We start from the raw sequence: 20,247 nt of genomic DNA, 5'->3' as shown, positions 1-20,247 counted from the left end.
GCCAAACTCCAGCCCGGCTGTGGCCGTCCTATCTGGAGGGCGCTGGGCAGCGGGAGGCTTGCTAATGATTTCCTCTGCGGTTCCGCCTCCCTCAGAGTCAGGCCCCGATGGGGGAGCGCGAAAGCGAGCGCTCCCCGGTGGAGCACGACAGCTTGATGCAGTCTGACGAAGTGAGCGATGCCTCACGCAAGACATGGACAGCGTCCTCTCAGCGCAGCTCTCGGCACCTGGAGGATGAATACTCGGACGCCTACACTGACCTGTACCAGCCTCATCGCAACCACAACAGCGGCCTCCGCAGCACTAACGGCCATGACTCGCAGGACCGTCTTCTGGAGCGCGACTCTGAGCACAACCACAATGACAGGAACTGGCAACGCAACCGGCCCTGGGCTAAAGACAGTTACTGAGACTTCCTGGCCGGGCATCCAGGGACACAAGACACGGCTGCTGCTGTCTTTGCCGTCTCCCAAACTGAGTTAATTGCCTGATCTCAAGCCTTTGTCTCTTTCCCTTTGTAGCTGAGCCCCACAGAGTGCAGGTCCTGCCCCGGTACACAGGTGCTATCTAGGGATGCCCAGAGGTGGCCACGGCTGCCTGAAAACCAGGTGGGTGATTTGCCTTGCCCACCTTTGTTTTGGAATATGAGGGCCATGGTAATATCCTTGCAGGGTAAACTCCACTGGCAGCTTTGCATCCCAGTTCTCTTTTGTGCAGGGTGGGGAAGGTAGGAGTTGGATTTGGGCTTCTGCATCTCAGAGAAAGACAACTTTTCTGAGAGAGAAGCTGATGGTAGCTCCTTTTTTAGCTGAGCGGGAGAACAGAGCTGAAGATTACAAGGGAGAGAGAGCAAGCTAGGTGGGCCGAGCCCTTATGGTGAGTTTATTTCTTCCAAATGGGAGATTCAGAGCATCACTTTTTGCCTTGCCAGATTAGACCTGTCTGCATGTGTCACAAGATCAGTCCAGAAATTGAGATTGGTGTAGATGCCAAGAGCGCTAATTAAGAGTGCTGGGCTCTAGGAATTGATATGGGTGAACAGCCAATGCTGATTCAGTTGCAGGGTGTGATCTTTATGGCATTGGCAACCATTTTGTGCAAGTGCCTCAGTGAATCATGTACAATCAGCAGCAGGTGAGGTTGAACTGCATTATTTCAGCCTGCATACAGAAAGCAGTATATTAGGAAGATGGTAGAACTAAAATGCTCCCTGACATTTAATGTTCTGTATTCAGGGAACTTAGTTTCATTTAAAATTGAGATGAAAGAGCATTCAGCTATGGCAGGATGACCCAAGAGGTTATTGGCAAGTTATCTGCTGCTGATCTGGACATAATCAGTATCACAAGACCAAAAGACAATGATGTGGTAGTGGCTTTTCCACAAGGATATTATAAATGTTTATGAATGTCACTGAGAGGGCTACATGGCTTCCATTTTCTGTTGCCCTTGCAATTATTGATAGATGGGTAGGGCCAGATACAAAAGAAAAGAAATGCTTCAAACTTCAGACTTGCCCAAGTTTTTCTTGGTCTCCATATTGTTCAATGTAATTCCCATGACCCTGAAGCAAGGTCCCTATTCTAGGGAAGCTGAGATGCTAATTATGTGCTGTGCAGTAGCACATGTAATAAAGCCTCAAGGCCTTCGAAAGAAAAGCAGGAACATTTGGTAGGGGAGTTTAGCCTTTCCACCCTAGCTCCAGAGTATCCTCTGCCCAACTCACCCCAGCCAACTGGCTGCCTTTTCTAGATGGATTTTTTAATCTAAAGGGGGAATCTTCAGCAGAGAAAGTTATTTTGCCCAGAAAATAGCCAGTGGAGAAGCGTTTAAGTAGGCCCTTCCCTAACCTTGCTGGCCTTCTGCTCCAAATCTAGATCAACCCCAATAGAGTGAAAGCCTTGAAACCCTTATTTCCTTGGAACAACAACCCAACGCTCAGCCTTGTTCTTCTTGTCCTGCTTGTAGGACTAGGTCATCTCCTGTGTATGGTCACTTCTGTTAGAGGACTAGCGGGAAGATATTTTTTAAAGCCACAATATGAGATGCTTAAGTCTGTATCCTCACTCCTTCCAGAATTCCTTGCTAATTGCATGCTACCTTGATCTTCCACATTCTGCTTGTTTTGAGGGATGGGGAAGGAAAATGAGGTGCTGAGTATCTATGGGTTCTGCTATTTCATGGTGACTCCTACCCTCGGCACTTTGGACTTCCATCTTGTGGAAGTGGCACAGGGCTATAGCCATCCTATTTCCTGCTTTCTCTAACGCACAACCTCTGCTCTTCCATTCCCCTCTTCCATTTTGGGGGGCAGTGGGTGGCAGCCCCGGCCCTCCAAAAGCACATACAGCTACCAGAAATCAGGCTGTAAATTCTGCCCACTAGCCTTGGGAGTTGTGTTGAGTGTCTGTCACACCCCTGGACTGTCCAGAGCCAAAGGGAAATGTTCTTCCTCTTTTGTGGCTTAAGTGGTCTGAGGGCAGGGAGACCTGTTTCTCTCCCTGCGGTGGTTGTTTGATGGGCTGCAGCAACAGCTTTGTTACTCTTTTTTTGTAGAGAGCACTTATCGCCCCCAAAACTTGTAAGCTGTTTGAAACAACAAGCACTTGCTATTTATAAAATGTGGCTGAGTGGATGTTATTTAGAGAACAGCTGCGAGGACACTGGGATGGAGGGGTCTGAAGTGGACAGAAGTCAAGATGGTGTTCTGATTGGTGTTCGTAACACCATCCTCTGGGCAACACTAAACCCAACATGGTTCTACAGCCAAAGGCTGGGATGAACTCCCTACGACCTGCGTGTTCAGTATTGATCCACCACGATTTTAAATTGGCTCCAGAGCTGCTCTCTTCTGAGGCAGGAGTGAGGGTTGGACTGCTCCCATTTGTAGCACCTTAGGTTACAACTCCCAGGGTTCCTTGAGGGAAATCTGACAGGTTCATGGGATACATAAGCAACACATTAGCAGTATAATTAATTGTCTCCTGAGTTCGGGCACAGCAATTTTCATGTTAAAGTGCAAAAGGTTCAAATACTGTAGCTGGAATAAACAAGGTCCCCCTCTTATTTCAAATGGCACTTGTGCAAAGGGGAGAAAAGCAGGTAGGTCAGCAGTAAATAGAATTGGCTGTAATCCTCAAGTTCTTGACTGATGATTTACCCATCGGTTGCACTCACCCTAGGAAGAGTGCTGATTGAGTAGCATCTAAGCTTCCTCAGATAATTACTGAAACACTGCAACTGCCTTTTAATTAAAATGTCGGAAGTCTGCCTATTAATCAATACTCATATTAAAGTGTGTGTAACACACCACATAAATAGCATTTCTGCTTGCTCCCAGTGTATCTATTCTGGCTTTCAGATGTATTAGAACAAACCTAGCCTAACATCAACTTTTGCCTGTCTACCGAGAGGTCATTTCTTGAAGAGCTTCTCCTTTCCATGCACAAAATGCATTTTGATGATTCTCACTTTGAAAATTAACATTTTGAGGAATGAGCACCTAACAGAAAGGCTCATTGTTTCTGGCTTTCAAGAAGTTTTAGAAAGCCATGGTCTGGAAAGCTAGCTTCTAGGCAACGTGAGGTAGTCTGTAAAGCCATACTTTTTGCAGAGATCCAGGCCGTAAATTTGGTTTTTTTTAAAAAATACGAATTAGCTTTAAAGTGCAAACCTAAACAACTATACTCAGTAGAACCCATTAGTTGCGATGAGACACACTCATTTTTTGACTGTCTACTGTAGTTTAACCAATTATCTCCTCTTTGCAGCATCATAATGGGGATGAAAATTGAGAACAATCATGTTCATAAGCCTAGACATTTTCTGTATCAGGTTATGAATTTTTGCATAGTTTGAGATGCAGCACAAGAAGCTTTCTCAAGTATTGTCTCAAGCTTGTCCTATTAAGTTGATGAACAGCCAGGAATGTCACCGTAAGAGCATGGAAGGTTACATAAACAGGAGACTCTATAGTAGCACTAATATAACTTATGGGAGAATTGACAACCCTCACCCTCAAATCCCTTGTTTAATAGGGTTGCAACAAACATTTTGTAAACAAAAGAGAACCCAACATTTGCCTCAACTGCTGGCACTTTTTCCTGAGACTTTTAGAACTGATGTCAGACTCAGCTATTTTGCCCAGGGTTATCATTGCCAATCATTAAATGAAAACTGGTCAAAGGAGAAAAAAAAATCCCCCCCCAAATTCAACCTATAACCTCATCTTCTACCTCAGAAGAAAACTACAGCAGCTACTGCGGGAGGAAAGTATTGGCTCTCAAGGAAACAAGACATTTCCTTGATTTCTCCAGTCTTCTCAATTTAAGTATCATTTTGCTCCAAGCAGTGCTGCTGTTTCTCATTCACCTTCACCTATAATGTAAAATAGCACAGCGTTAAGCAGCCAACTCATTCTTATTTCTAACTGATCGTCCCTTTAGCAGAACAGCTTCATTCAAAAGGCACAGCAGCAGCAGAACTATGGCAGCAGTACCAGGGATCTTTACAAAGTACCTATTTTTACTTGTGAAAAACCAAGAATAAACAGGCAGACAAGCGAACAATGTTTCATATGGATTTATAGTATTTTTTTTTCAAATCACTGAAAAAAAATAAGAGTCTTTCTGTACATTACCTGCCCCTTTTATGGGGGGCGGGAGGGGGGAGGCAGTTCTGGATAAAACAAAAACGAAGTATCGTACTGAAACAGAACAGTTGGGATTATGAATGGGGAGAAGTCCTCACTGGAGCAGGAAAAGAAGGTCTGTAGAACTGGGTGACCACAAACAGGATTCCCCTCATCACTGGGCCAACCCCAAAGTCTTTCTTGTCTGATTTTCAGAGAAGAGGGGTGACGTAGAAGTAGATACCTGAAACCCCCTCTGAATACATTTTGGAAGTATCAATCAGCAAGGTGAAACTGCTGGCCATTCTCAACAAAAAAGAAATACAAGTTTTCCATAGACATCATCTTCAAGAAGAAGAAAATTAAGGGACTTGTTGAGATCAAGATTTGCAAGGTGACATTCTGTCTCTTGGACTAATGTTCCCATCGTTCAGTCTTGAATGCAAAGCAGGGTTATCATATATATAGTGGGAGAAGTGTTATCTACATTCACAGAAAAGGAGGAAATGAAACAGCCACTTCACTGTTAAAGACTAGAGCCACTACGCTTTACCCTGTGTCATCGCCTAGGCCACAAATGGTGGTCAAAGGGTGCCCCTGATTATAATACGGGGAGTGGGGGGGCTCTCTGTAGCTTAACTACACACTCAGGCAAAGATAGTCTCCTCTCGACGCTTCTTAGTGAGGATGGTTCCTGGTTTGTGCTGGGCATCTGGATGGTTGGCCAGTTCCGGGGGGCATGAAGATACTGGACTCTCAAGGATAGCTTGCTTAAGGTCATAGAAGACAGCAGAGTCCTCTTTGGTGACAAAAGAAATAGCTACACCACTTTTGCCAGCTCGTCCCGTTCGACCAATGCGGTGGATGTAATCTACAACAAAGAAGGAATTAAGTTGTCAAGGCACAGACACTGGTGGTGTATAGGATGAAATCTGGAGATTGGTGGACTCCGGGGAACTGTATAGCTATCACTTAAGAGAAGCATAAAGAAGTGTAAAGAAAGCAATAAACAACTGAAAGAGCACTTCAGGGGTCAAAGTACTTTTCATACACTTATTTCAGCAATCCTGGGACTAGCCTGTAAGACACGTTGCTGAGAGGTACTGGTTTAGTCAAAGCTGTCTAGTAAGAATGCAACTGGAAGAAGAATTAAATTACATACTTTATGGCTTATGCATTTTGTCATGATTCACCATCAGCATTCAGCAGTGTACTGCTAGGAGACTCCACATCACTAAGTCTGGGGATAAAGCTTTTAATATTCTGGCCCCCTTGCCTTACTGATATTCACACATGCCCCCATACACCAGTTCCTCCTGATTTCATTCGGAGGAAAGAACTACCCAATATTCCACAGATGGGGGAACTTGAAGGAAAGAAGAATGATGGGTAGCTCACCTTCTATGTTTTTAGCCATATCATAATTCACCACCATGGACACATCCTGAATGTCAATACCACGACCAGCTACATCTGTGGCCACCAAAATGTCCTTGGCACCAGCCTTCAAATTGGAGAGGGCAAATTCACGCTGCTCCTGACCTTTACCACCATGAAGGGTACAAGCATTATACTGTAGAGACAGAAAGAACAATATGCTAAGAACAGTCAAATAGTTGTGGCAGGGATGGTTGTGAAGAGAAGCAGGCAGGAACTAATATGGAGCATTTCAGAGGCAAAGATATTTGAATGGGGACTGCAGTAGAATCAGCTGTACGGTTTCCATATAATTTTAGAGGACCTTGCAAGTTACTTTAGAGAGAAATATAATTGGCAGTCAGGAGGAACAGGCCTCTTTTAGCAATAAGGTTCCCAGATAAAAAGCTGCTGCAGACAGAGTTGTTCATGAAATTCATGAAAACATCCTACAAGCTATTTGGTCAACAGTTGACTGCAACAGAACAGAAGAGAGAAACTACGCATTGTCCAAAAGATAAAGATTCAATTCTGGGAGCCTGGATGCCTCAAAAGATGGCCCAGGAAACCCTAACAAGCCTTGATCTCAACAAAGATTTGCAGTTCTGTAACTCTAAATAGGATTGTGACTCACCCCCATTTTCTCCAAGGATTTGGCCAATACGTCACAGCCTTTCTTCTGATTGACAAAGATGATGATGGGCGGATCAAAACCTTGCTCCAAAATAGCCAATAGTTTCTTTCTGTGTAAGTGAAAGGAGGAAAAAGGGCAAGGAATAAGCAGGAAGTAGGATCTGCCAGCTGGAAGCTGCAATGTCCTGCTGCATCCTAGCTTTCTGCCCTAGTAGCACATGTATATCACAGTATGCTGAAGCCATTTTTATCTCTGTGCCACCATTTTAGGAATAGTTTACTGTAAGGCCCTATCATGCAAAAACACCACAGACATAATCCTGCCTTGGAATTTATTTGCCCACAGCACTTAGTTCAAGCAGATACACCAAAAGCAGATGTGCTGTGCTGAAGAGGGAAAAAAACCCCAAGGCAATAATGACAAGGTGTTCATATATTGTTACAGGGTTACTTCCTCAATGACAAGGTGTTCATATATTGCTACAGGGTCACTTCCTCAATGACAAGGTGTTCATATATTGTTACAGGGTTACTTCCTCAATGACAAGGTGTTCATATATTGTTACAGGGTTACTTCCTCAATGACAAGGTGTTCATATATTGTTACAGGGTTACTTCCTCAAAACACTTCTAACCTGTAACGGGGAGATTTTTATCTGGAATACCAGAGCACTACGTGTCATGGAAGCAAAGGACAAGCAGCACAGGACCGCATCCAGTGAATGAGGAAGATGCATTTCTGCCCGTTGGAGGGGCAGGGCAGGGCACTTCCACCAAAGGAGGGGGCAGTGCCTGGCCTGCTTGTGGACTTGTTTGTTGCTGAACTAGAGGTCAGCGGGTCTCTGGACTAGCCTTCAGAGGACAGAGAAAGCACAAAGGGGATGCCAATTAAAATTTTAAACCATTTTAAACTAAATTCAACTAGTAAATGTAGTAATTGTCCAACCAAATTAGTCTTATATTTAATAAATATACAAAATGTAAGTGTATGAGTAAACCAAATTATCCATACTGCAGTTTAAGTTCTTAAAATAGGAAAGCAAACTTAGATTAATACAGGGTGGCAAAAATGAATATTGGATATATTTCAATTTTTCCCAGAGTCCCTGTTTCTTCTCAGAAAAAAAGAAAGAAACAGAATAAAACTTGTTTTTCTTACCTTCAAACTTTCTGGAAAAGTTATGTCTTCAAACAAGCCCAAGTTCCTATCCCTCATCTCCCATACTAATATTTACCTCTTCTCTGATTCCGACATGAGGAAGACCTTTTGCTCCACACGCTCATGTGGTTTGCCAGCTGAGCCAATATAAACCACAGCTGGCCGGCGCAAATAGCTGCGGGCCAGACGTTCCACGGCAGGTGGCATGGTTGCTGTGAACATCACGGTCTATCCAGGAGGCAGGACACAGAGAGAAAGAAAGAATACGTGCAATGATTCTTACTCCGTAGAACTTTTTTGCCTCTTATTCCACAGAAAACCTTCTCTCAAAAAAACTTTTGAGAACTCTTCCCTATCGAGAAAGCCTGTATCAACTTTTTCCTTTGCACTAAGACATTTGAACTCTCAAGTGAACACAGCTTCCTAAGCATCTTAGCAGGCAATTACGAAAGTATTTCCATAATTGCCACAACCATTCAACTCCCAACCAGAAGAAAACACCTTTTAATCATGTGTAACTCTAATTTATGTTTGAAAGCTGACCACATGAGATTCTGTGGCAGAATTCTATGTCAAAAGGTGGAACTCCGTTTAAATTGTTGTATTTTTTTAAAAAGCAGAGTTGATAACAAGACATCTAAACACCACCAACCTGCCGGTATTTATGCTTGCCCGACTCAAAGTTGGCCAGCATCTTCTCTGGGTCCTCAGCCTCATCAGTATCTGGTTTCTGGTTAGTGACAGGCATGTGCTCCAGAATTTTTTGCACATCAGGTTCAAAACCCATGTCAATCATACGGTCGGCCTCATCCAATACCACATAGGTGCAACGGCTCAACACCAGGTAACGGTTCTCCAATACATCAATCAGTCGACCAGGTGTAGCAATCACAATCTGGAATTCGGAGGGAGAAATGTACTTGTGTCTGCCCTGGCATTCAAGGCTGAAATTAATCTTTCCCTTCCTTCCTCCAACAAGTTCTGGAAACAAAATAGCACTTCCCAGAGTTTTGTCTGGTCCGGGACATTGAGCCAGGCTGTGGAGTTAAGGGAATATTAAGCTATATATTTTTAAAAATCGGTTCAATCGTGTCCAATTCTCGGAGACTGCCTGGACAAGTCCCTGCAGTTTTCTTGGCAAGGTTTTTCAGAAGTGGTTTGCCATTGCCCACTTCCTAGGGCTGAGAGAAAGTGACTGGCTCAGTGCCTCAGGTGGGACTAGAACTCAGTTTCCCAATTCCTAGCCTGGTGCCTTAGTGACAACACCAAACTGGCTATGCGTAGTTGTCATTTATCTTTTATACAGTGCACTTCGCCAAATCAACAAAGCGAGCATTTGTGACTAGGTAGTGTGATGAATTTTATTACTGCAATCTCACCTCGCAACCCATGCGGAGGCGGAAGCCTTGGTCCTCACGTGAGATGCCACCAATGACAGCCACGGTGCGGATGCCCAGAGGCTTTCCAAACTTAATGGTTTCTTCCTCAATTTGCTGAGCCAACTCACGAGTGGGAGCTAAGATGATGGCATAGGGACCTTGATCTGATTCCTCAATCCTGCAATGAAGACAAATGGCAACCTGAATGGTAAACAGTGTCAACCTGAACTGTGAAAACTTAAAAGATAGACTTAAAGACTTAATAGATTGCCTTTGCAATCTAGATCCAGCTGAATCATCTTGAAACATGTGAAAGCAAGTTTCTTGTCATTTCCACTCCTACTTTAACAAAGCACTTCCTAGAGTACTGGATTATCAAACTTAATGGGCTCCCACTGGACCAGATTATTTCTAATTTATCTAGTGGCAACTGTTGAATGAATTCATGCAGTTTTTCACATAGACTTTTTCACATAGACTATGCCAAAGTTTGCCCAATCAGGGCCTCTTCCAAATGTGTGGAAGTCCACATATCCAGATGGTGTCCAGTTGAGTATGGGTGAACCACATAGAACAAAGAATAAGGCCACTGCGGTGAAGGGGGGTGGGGGGTGAGCAGGGGACTATTTATGCACTGCAGTCTGGCTTATATCTAACATGCCTTGTTTGTGAGGTTCCCCAAAGCATCTTACTGATCTCTGTTGGAAACAGTAATGCTGGATTAGATTAACCTTTTGTCTGACCAAATCTTAACTTCTATATCAAATTGTGACCCTAGTCCTGCACATTCTATGCTATAACCTAGGAAACACGACTTGATTGTGGAGAAAGCTTCATTCCTGCATAAATCATTTTTTGCCACATTGAATCCCTTAATGCAATTCTCCATTTTGCCACCACACAAAACTGAAAATTCAGGGAGATGATTTGAGTTTTCCTAGAATGGCCAACAGAACACTGTTTATTTTGTCAGTTCTTGATAGATAGGACAACTATCAACCCCTTAATATTTATATTCACCCAGTCCCCAACCTCCTCAAAGGCTTTTCCTCCTCTTCCTCTAGAAAGATGTCCCAACCCCCTCACCTATCAATCTTGGGCAGAGTGGTGATCCACACCAGAAGTGGGATAAGGAAGGCGGCTGTTTTTCCACTACCGGTCTCTGCTACACCAATGATATCACGATTCTGCAAACCAATAGGGATGGCTTGACGCTGGATAGGAGTAGGTTCCTGTGCAAAACAAGGAAGAGTTTGTCAAGATACATCTGATCTTTTTAGGAGAAATCATCCAGGCTCAAGGCACCATTAACAGAATCCAGGAAATGCGATCTTTAATTGTGGCTGCCACCACCGCCACCACCACCCTTCTTTTAAACCAAGTATCTTGGATTCACTGTTTCATTTACCATCTGCAATGGTAAAGCTAGATTATTTGACACTGACAGTAAACAATACCCTATGCAGATTCTAGTTTTAAAATAACATCATTATGATAAACCAAAGAACCAATCAGCCTCACGAGCTGAATGGTCTCTCACCTTATAGCCACATTTATCAATAACCTCCAAGATGTGAGGGGGCAATGAGGAATCTTTCCAGGAGCGAATGGGGTTTGGAATCTTGCCCCCCTTGGTGGTGATGCTGTAATCCTCCCGGAAGATACGCCAGTCCCTGTCCGTCATTTCATCAAGTTTCTTTTGAGACCAGTGCCTGTCATCCCACCGTTGCTTAGCCTCCTTTTTACGCAGCTTGCGCAAACGTGCCCTGCCAAGAGAGGATGTTGAATCCCAAGAAGTCAGGCAAAATTATTGTAAACAAAACCAATAAACACAAAAGCAGCAGGAAACATTTACCCCCCAAAAATACTCATGAAGGAAATTTTGCATAGCTAGGGTTATCCCCAAAACTACAGGACTTGGTTACCAACACAGCATACAGTATATGACAAAGTTCATATAATTCCCCTTGGTAAGATGCTTTAGCTGATTATTTGAAGGGTGGGGTTTTTTTTTGCAACTGTGGCAGAAGAAATACTGGCTATTTGATCTTCCCAATTCTCTGCTTAGCCCGTTCTACTATTTTCCAATATATTACTTCTCCACCTCTTATTGCTACTGTAATATTTTGCAAAGTTTTGCACTAGATTACATTTTCCACCTTTTTTTGAACACCAAGATCCAGTGAAACCGTACAAGTATAACACAAGCCAGTATCACTCATACGACGAGGATTCTTGTTTTAATCCTCCCAATTCCCGACATCTTTCACCAACCCTGCACAAAACCTACTCTTCTTGTTCCTTCTCTTCCAGTGTTCGCCGCTTCTCCATCAGGTCTCCGTAGAAACGTGACTGTTCCCGCTTCTGCTGTTTCAAGTCAATGCCAGCAATGAAACCACGTCCCAGCAATTGAACCTGGTGTCGTTCCTTGTACCTGTTGAAGAAGGATATGTCAACAAGCCATGATGCATGTAAGCCTTTCCCCTCACTCTTTTAGAAGTTTTCAGAAAGTTGGGATCCTCTAATTTGAATTTTTGGTTAAACGGTGGAGCAAAGTTCAATCCTTGAGTTCCATAAAAATGTGCAGGTACCTTAATGATGAAAAATGCTCTCTTTTGGTGGCCAATGCCTCCCATGCACATGTTGTGCAAATGCCAACTTGCCCCTTGAATGCTCACACAAAGCTGCCTCACAGTAAATCTAACCTTGGGCTCTCTATTATGCATACTAACAGCTTGTCCAGGCCTCATGCGTTCTTTGGGTGCCAGCTGGGCAGAGCCAAGTGAGATGAGTGGAGCAACATCTTGCCCTTCAACCTGGGATTCTTTTGAGCTTGAGGAACCTGTGGACATGGCAGGTTCTTCTGTTGCAGGAGCTCTGCCACCTTTTGCTTAGATACATGCTCCTCCTGGCTCCTCTGGGTACCTGGGAGGGACAATCAAATGCAAGTGGTCTGCCCAAGTCAAGCTGGCAAATACAGCACTTGCTTTAGGCAAATAAAGCGCTGACTGCTTAATTTGCACAATTTAGATCAACAGGAAATTCTAAATTCTTGCTGGACAAGTAACACCTCGTAAATCTAATTCCTTAGGACTTCCTTATCCATCCCTTCCTCACAGAGGCACGACTGTTCTTCTGCATTACACTGAAATGCTTTTCCATGTTCCCCTCACTGGATTCTTCCCAGAAGAAAGAAGGCAAGGGCACAAACGTTCCTCCGCCGTGCTCCTGAGCTGAGGCTGGTCCATACTGTGCAGCAGCAGGCCCTACGGTGGCCCCACCCCTGGAAGAAATACTCACAACGGATTGTAGTCGATGGAAGTATCTTCCGAAGCATCCCACTCAAAGACAAACTTGCGGTCGTTCAGGTGCCGAGTGCGCCTCCGCTTCTTGATCCCACCCAAATATCGCTCCTGGCAGGGACGAGACATTGAAACATTCCATTTTCATCCTATCCTGTTTTCCCTATGAAGAAGCAATGCAGCTAGCAGGATCAAACAATGTGTTCATTTTTGTTTCTTCTATTGCCAATAGCCGATGGTTGAAAGTGAGCGCGTAATGGCTTGAATAGGGCCACCGGGTGGCAGGTGTGCAAACTGGGAATCCCTGGTTCACAGTTCAAGCCCTTTACCAAGAGGCTTCAGCATCAAACAGCTTCCCTCATCTGGAGTTCATCTCTAAGCCCTGGTTCTCCAAGCAGTGTTTCGCCCGGACTCATTTACGTACAGGAAGAATGGGCTTCAGGAGCCAAGGTTCATGAAGCAGTTGGAAGAACTGATCAGAACCAACCCTAATCTAAAGATGTTCCAAAGAACGCCACCCCCTTTCGAACAGTAGGCTGCAGGTGCCTGAGCCAGCAAGCGTTACTTTGATGGCGTGCAGCTCCTTGGTCTTGTCTTTCTCCTCACGGATTTTTTGCCGCCCTTCCTCATCTTCATTGCCATTGGTCTCTCGTTCCATGCGCTCTCTCCGCTCACGCCGCTCCCTCTCCTGAGGGTCTTCTGCAAGCAAGGTGAATAATAGGTTTTCACAAAGTTAGTATCAGGGAAACAAACTCAGAGCATAAAACCGGTTGATAAATTACACAATACCCAAGGGGGGAAAAAAATGTACCTAGCATTTTTCTTCCCATTTCTTGGAATTGCTTTCTCTTTTTTCGATCTTCTTCCAGCAACCGCTGTCGTTCCTCCACCTCCTGCTGCCGACGCTTTATGGCCTCTGCCTCTCGTTCTGCCTTGGAAAGGAACTTGGGCTGCAAGGAATCAATCAGATGAAGTACAAATTAAGATCCTTTTGCTGAAGTTATCAAAAAGCGAAATAATGTTGAGACACACCTAGATTGCTACAATCTGTTTGCCTCTAACCTGGGTTACAGAATTTAGGTATGATGGACTATAACCCGCCACCGCCCCCCACCCCACAATTCCCAACTAAATAACATGTCAGACTAGGCTAGAAAAGGCTGCTGTACTCCAGTATGTCTTCCAACAGGTCTTCCAAAAGCTAATTGATACCTGGGAGCAGGGAAGGTGGAGGAATGCTCCATTGGCCCACTCACCTTGGCTTCAGCTTCTTCTTCAGCTTTCTTCTTGGCCAGCAGCTCCTCCAGAGAAAGTGGCTGAGCCTGTGAACAATGCAGATGCTCATCAAGGTACCAAGCAAACTCACTAAAGACAGGCGCTGTAATTATAAAAGCCATGTGACTGTGGACAGGACCAGGTAAGAGCAGCCCACAAAATTCAGAGAAGAAAAACTGGAAGAGCATAAAAGCTATTCTTTTTAAGCAGATCACTGAAGAGAACCGTTCTTTAACATCAGAATGCATTCTTGACAGTTGTTCAGAAAGGTCAAGAAGATGCATGCAGTACCTTTTCCTTCTTGGACAATGAATCATCATCCTCATCTTTGCGAGAGTCTCTATCTTTCCTCGATTTGGAATCTTTGTTCCGACTTGGGGAGGTACTCCTGAAACAGAGAAAGGAGTCAAAAGGGAAGCAACCAATCAGAATCCGTATGTTTTGCCTGGCACTGATAACAAAACAAAAATATATGAGTGTCAGGCCTCTCACCCTTGGGAGGAATGTCATTCTGTTTCTGATACCAGAACTCTGAAATAGAGCACAAGACTGGAACAACCTCCTGATCCCCTCCAAAGCTCTGATCCTGGAGTGATCTAAAACTGTGCCGCAATTCAAAAATCAAACCAGCAATTCCAGCTCCAAATGAGAAACTTTCAGAGATGTTTTAAAATATAATGAACATAAGAAGCCCCACACCTCCTCTCAGTATTGGAAACTAATAATTACTGCAGGTTCACCAAGTTTTGAAGGCACTCACTATACCTTGAAAATCTAGCACAGTCAGTAATACCCATGCTCCTCTCTAGCTATCAGCACTAGGCCTTCTTTTGGTATTGGGCTTCAAAAAACTTTGAAGAGAAGTAATAAAGTAAACCTCAAGACCCTCTCTGAAACTGAAGAGAAAGTCTGGGAAACTTTAATCGATTTATATATATATATATATATACATGTGCATATCACTTGTACAAATGGTTTTACTGCTGAATTTCCAAAAACTCTAAGTCCTCATCTACCAAAATATACCCAGCATGAAAATATGTTTAGCCCCTTCCCAAAGCTACAGTTGTGCTCTTTACTGGAGGTTTAGAGACTTTTTAAAAAAACAATTGTATTAAGTTTTGAGACAAGGATAAAAGCTACGAAAAAACAAAAAAGCTACAAAAAAGAAAAAAGAACTAAAAAGGTGTGAAAACACAAGAGATTTTTTTTTTTCAAAATTACAGAAAGATGTGACTTCTGAATTTTTAACAGCAAGGATGTACAAAAATTTCCATAATCAATCTCTTACTCTTTATTAAACCAAAACCACATTATTTCTACAAATCATTCCACGTTAGCACATTATAAAAATCACTAAGTATAGTTACTCCCCCCACTTATATTAAAATAAAGAAAAAAATTCATATAGACCCCCTAAACAACTTTCCCCCCCAAAGATAACAATTATTCTCTCCCTACTACTATTCTATACATTTCTGTCTACTATAGTAACAATCAAACTAAAAAGCACATAAATTGTCTGCCATTATACTTAATAGTACAACAGTTTTAATAATCTTAATCTTAATAAACCCCCGAAAAACCAAAAACAATTTGAAACAGTGGCCTTAAATCAAACCCTTAAAACCATCCAAATAAACATTTTTATACCCTAACAATCTTAATCCAAATCCTTAAAAGCAAATAACATCAGTCAAACCCTTAAAGCAATCCAGATAAACACTCTTTAACCCTTATCCTACTTCAAAATAAACCAGAGCATTTACATATCCCCACAATGTGCACAGAGCTTTTCTTTTCTCTTGAAAAAATCAAACAGCCCAACTGCCCCCCTCAAAAATTCCAGCTTCTCTTCAAAAAACCTCCCACACATAATGACCCCTTCTTTTTCATGGCATTCCACCAGAAAGTCAATTTCACTTATTACTTGCAGATCTCTCTTTCCATTAAATTTCTCCAACTCCACTATCCAATCTTCATCCAGCCTCTCAATAGAAATCCCAATCTCACTCTTAGAGGAAACATTTCTATCACTGTTGAATTCTTCAGTTTCATCCACCACATCCCCAACCTGATGGCACATTTTAGACCTCATATTTTCCATGATGTCCTGAAAACTTGCATAAGAACTTGGTAGAAGTCAGAAAAAATCTGTTTAAAATCTTCCATGTCTCATGCAGTAGATTATAACGCTGCCTAGGAGCTTAACCAACAAAAATCAAAGATATGGAAAAGTTCAGGAATGTATCTGCACAAGCGAGAGTGAGATAGCAGACAGTTCCCAAGGGGAAACAGAAACAGAAAGCTGAAGGTTCAAATCAGCCGATTCAACATGTATGAAAATGCTAATATCTTCAAATTTAGTACAAAAATAACAGGAAGACAATTGTTTACTCTCAATCCTCCTTTATATTTGGAAGGAAAATGACATCCAAAACTTAAAAAAGAATTTTTAAAAAAGTAATCCCAAAAATAACAATAAGCACCAAAAGAGCCAGCTTCTCCTTGCCGTAGAAAGCCTCTTTGGTTACATATACTTAAAAAACCCATAAATTTAGTGATTTAGAAATGGAGTGGCCGGTCTTAGTGTCCCTTTAAGGCTACAGCGCAGCTTGGCAATGATGGCATCCCTGCCTCCCAGATAGCTCTTACCAGTCAAATGTGAAATGCTGTTTGTGATCTTCTGGCTGCAAGCAGCCGTCCAGAGGACAAATGGGATGATTCCAGGTGTTCTCCTTTATCTGGAGAACATTTCTGGGCTTCAGGAAAACCTGCCTGAGCCCAGAAAAAATTGCCGCGTTGTCAGCTCCACCCGCGAAGCCCACAGGCACAGCTGCTCAGTCCGCCATTTCCCCACCAGAAGTCGGTTTAGAGACTTTCTGAAACCTCACATTTCTATGAAAATGATCCCCACATTGTCACAAAATTGAAAAGAATTTGGGAACTCACCATGTCAGTCAGGGGAGGCACATGGCAAGCAAAATATGGAACCATACCACTAAAATATACTCTACAGGCTTCCTAAAGGCATTTTTCAATTATTACATTTTAATTGAAAACCTGGGACCAAGGCAAGTAGAAATGTGCCTTTCAGTGCCCTATGCAAAATATATGTACTGGAAGATGACTAATAGTATTAAAAAAAATCATTCAATAAGAGATATTGGTCACCTTAATTAACAGCTGATTTCTGCATGGTATGTAGCTAGCAGGACAATTTATTCGACAAATTTTCTAGTCCTATCATCATGGTTAGAGTATAATTTCAGCAAGTATTATTTCTTAAGTCTTAAATAAAATGTGTTTGAGATTGATTTCTTGTAAACTAGTGACAGTTATCTGTGGGTCTCTAGATACTGTTGCATTACTCTAAGCATCCCTCTACAATTACTGCAACACCTCTGAAGCAGCTTCTTTCTTTCTCTTGAAGAAAGCAATGTTTTACCTGGATCGTTTTCGGTCTTTGTCTCTTCGATGCCCATCTTTGTCACGATCCCGATCTTTCTTACTGCGTTCTCGTTCTTTGTCTCTTTCCCTCTCTTTATATCGCCGCTCTCTACAAACATATGATTTGCATGAAGAATGCCTCGTAACACATACAGCTCCAACCAATGCTTTTCATTCCATTAAACAGCAGAACCCTACTATCATCTACTTAAACTCTGGAGAGTTTATTTACTATTCAAACACATCAAATTCAGAAAGCGTCCTCCTTTATGGTCTGCTCATACCCACCAAACCAGCTTCTGTAGAAATACAGCTGTTGAATTTATACAGGAAGAGACAGAAAAGCAGAGCACAGAAATTGCCAACAAATATAGTCTCACACCCACACACAATGCCAATTTCTGTGACAGTGAGAACAGAACTTAATTTGACAATGAACATAAAAATCAACAATCACTCTTACTGGCAATCAAATTAAAGTAATCCCAACTACTACATTTCCTGTTATGTCATCACTCAAAATGGATCAAATCAAATTATCCCAATGACAAAACAGACTGAAAAAGCTACCTCTCAACACAAAGATGCACATTACCTCTCAGTTGATTTGGACCTTGATCGGGATCTTGATCGACTACCTCTCCTCCTGTCACGAGAGCGGTGTCGTTTTCTGTCCTTAGCAAGAGGGGAGACTTTTCTATCACGCTCCCGGTCACGTTCTCGTTCTGCTGACCGTGAGCGCCTCCGCTCTTCTTTGATGGGTGAAGAATCTCGCTCTCTCTTTTCAATGGTTTCCCCAGCCATCTAGATTAGGAAAAGAAAAACAGCGGGAAGGGAGAATGTAATAGTGCATCCTCTCATGTAATTGTTGTCTCAATTCTCCATGCCTGTAATCCTAAAGAAGATTCCAAGATACCTTCTCTATAAAGCGTAGGTATGACAGGGAACATAGAAAGCTAGTTAATAGCATGCAAACCCATCTGATTGGCAGCAGCTCTCCAATATTTCAGATAAATGTCTTTCCCAGTTGTACTTTGAGATTCTGGGGACAGAACTTAGGACAAAGATGCGCAACTTACTTTCCTTTGTGAATGTGGGGGGTGATGAGAGCATACAGCCTACACATATATTATGTCCTTGAGCACAGTTCAATATTTCATGTAATGAAAAAACATGACTGTCAGTCAGTGCATTCCAGTATCATGTGCATACTGTATCCACACTGCAAGACATGAATATCCAGCTCTCACCTTTGGCAATCTATATATATATTCCATGAAAATGACATTGATGTTTCCTGCAAGGATGTGATAATAAATCATGGATGCCACCATGAGCTTTTTGGAGGAAAAGCCAAGCAAAAAAGAGCAAAATTGAAAATAAAACATAAGGTCTCAAAGGAATTCTACGCAGGAAAAAAATGGGCAGCATACAAAGCAACAAAAGATAGTAACTGCAGTTGTTTATTGGTCTCTGAGGCAAACTGAACCACATATTTTTCTTATAAAATCAATCAAATCACTAAGTCAGGCTTTTTCAACCAGGGTTCCGAAGACCCCTAGGGTTCTGTGAGAGGTCACTAGGGGTTCCCTGGGAGATCATGACTTATTTAAAAAATTATTTCAAATTCAGGCAACTTCATATTAAAGAGGTAAGTTCCATTCTTTATTTTTAGTTTAAGTACACTGTTAATGCATATATACAGGCCTACACATGAAACAAATACAGTAGAATCTCAGTTAAGCGGCACCCATAGGGATTGGTAGATGCCAGATAAATGTAGTTTCCGGTTACTTGAGGGTTACTATTAAAAATAGGCGCACCAAGTTTGGGCTTCCCTTTCTGCTGGAGGGGGGTCAGATCGGCAAGGTGTGGTGTTCCACGTTTAAACTTATCTTTCCACTAAAAATTGATTTTATTTAAATTTTTATTTAACAGATTATTTCTTCATTTTTTGCCGGTTGCTTGAGAGTGCCAGTTGCTTGAGTTCTGGTTAACCGAGATTCTACTGTATAATAATTTTGTAATTCCTGGCCTATATTTGAGCTTGAATGTGCAGGGGTTCCCCAAGGCCTGAAAAATATTTCAAGGGTTCCTCCAGGGGCAAAAGGTGGAGAAAGGCTGCACTAAGGTTTCACTTTTCTCTCAAAAAACTGGATAGAACCCAGGAATCCTGAATCTCAGCATCGTTCTAGGATTTTCCCACTATCTCACTCTAAAAAGCTAGAAACATAAATATTGGGGGGTGGGGTTGGGGTAATAAGTTTTAGTCTAGCTGAAACCTTTTCTATTCTAGAAGTCGATCCTTCTCAGATCCCAGAAGCAAGAGGCTTTCGTTAGATTCACATGAAACATTTACCCAGAACAGGTAAAGACTAGAAAAGACATCCACTCACTAGGCTAAATTCGTTTACCATTACCTGCTTAGTTTTGTGTGAGTGGGTGGCTTAGGCTGTTTTATAAATCGAGCCCATTTTGTTTAGGTTATGGTTCCATGTATTCTGAGCATATAGAAACACGTTAATTCAATAACCAACAGAGAAAAGAGCCAAAGAAAAGGCAAGATATATTTTGCGCTTCCTTAATGGCCCTTTCGCCGTTTCTCCTCTCGCAGAGTCCAGCGGTGAAAGGAGGCACTGAAAACAAAGAGAGGGAGGCTAATCATCCGCTACCCACCTCCCTGAGTCTGCTGCGCTGGCCATCGGTAACAAACTAACCCCCCAACCCCCAATTCTTCCCTTTCCCGCTCTTAAAACCCCTCCTTTGCTTGTAGCCTCTGACAGCACAAGATTGCTGGAAAAAGATCCAATTCACCTGTAACGTTTCTCGACGTCGGTAACCACTCACTGTGCTTCTACAGCCCCGCCATTTTAGCCAACCTCATTCCGGTCACAACAGAGCCTTGCCAAGCAGCATGATGGGAAAGCAAGTCCATCCAGCCTAATGTTCCACCTTCACGCACTGGGTTGAGACTGCAAATCCCAAGAGGCCACACGAGAAAGG

The 20,247-nt window shown here is 42.7% G+C and overlaps 2 protein-coding genes across 4 annotated transcripts in view; one reads left to right on the top strand and one right to left on the bottom strand.

Moving 5' to 3' along the window:
• The window catches only part of CACNB3 (calcium voltage-gated channel auxiliary subunit beta 3), a 35,197-nt gene extending 31,874 nt beyond the window's left edge, over positions 1-3,323 (top strand). For both annotated transcript variants that reach the window (XM_063293700.1, XM_063293699.1), the window contains exon 13: positions 96-3,323. In XM_063293700.1, the coding sequence (XP_063149770.1) occupies positions 96-410 (315 nt within the window). In that variant the 3' untranslated portion in view covers positions 411-3,323. The remainder of the gene's footprint in view (positions 1-95) is intronic.
• A 1,243-nt stretch (positions 3,324-4,566) lies between these two features.
• Positions 4,567-20,178, bottom strand: DDX23 (DEAD-box helicase 23). 2 transcript variants are annotated; one of them, XM_063293697.1, is made up of 17 exons: positions 20,059-20,178; positions 17,840-18,048; positions 17,243-17,353; positions 14,086-14,182; positions 13,776-13,841; positions 13,331-13,469; positions 13,085-13,218; positions 12,518-12,630; positions 11,508-11,651; positions 10,758-10,983; positions 10,304-10,449; positions 9,218-9,395; positions 8,491-8,733; positions 7,915-8,066; positions 6,681-6,789; positions 6,029-6,203; positions 4,567-5,501 (listed from the first exon to the last, which is right to left on the bottom strand). In XM_063293697.1, the coding sequence occupies exons 2-17, from the start codon at positions 18,046-18,048 to the stop codon at positions 5,278-5,280; spliced, it is 2,466 nt and encodes an 821-aa protein (XP_063149767.1). In that variant the 5' UTR covers positions 20,059-20,178; the 3' UTR covers positions 4,567-5,277. The 2 variants fall into 2 exon arrangements, with proteins under 2 accessions (XP_063149767.1, XP_063149768.1); XM_063293698.1 differs by having other exon boundaries at positions 20,092-20,170.
• Positions 20,179-20,247: the final 69 nt, after the last annotated feature.

The sequence above is a fragment of the Candoia aspera genome, chromosome 2, assembly GCF_035149785.1.
Source record: "Candoia aspera isolate rCanAsp1 chromosome 2, rCanAsp1.hap2, whole genome shotgun sequence".
Lineage (NCBI taxonomy): Eukaryota > Metazoa > Chordata > Lepidosauria > Squamata > Boidae > Candoia > Candoia aspera.
The sequence above is the reverse complement of the archived record's forward strand: the minus strand, read 5'-3'. Positions and strand labels throughout refer to the sequence as shown.

Bases quoted from the DNA above. Each gene is read 5' to 3' on its own strand.
- DDX23 (XM_063293697.1), bottom strand. From the start codon at position 18,048: ATGGCTGGGGAAACCATTGAAAAGAGAGAGCGAGATTCTTCACCCATC. The intron at 14,183-17,242 runs GTAAAACATTGC...TCTCTGTTTCAG, and splicing joins AAAGACCGAAAACGATCCAG to GAGTACCTCCCCAAGTCGGA. The intron at 11,652-12,517 runs GTGAGTATTTCT...CTTCTTCAACAG, and splicing joins TCCATCGACTACAATCCGTT to GTACAAGGAACGACACCAGG.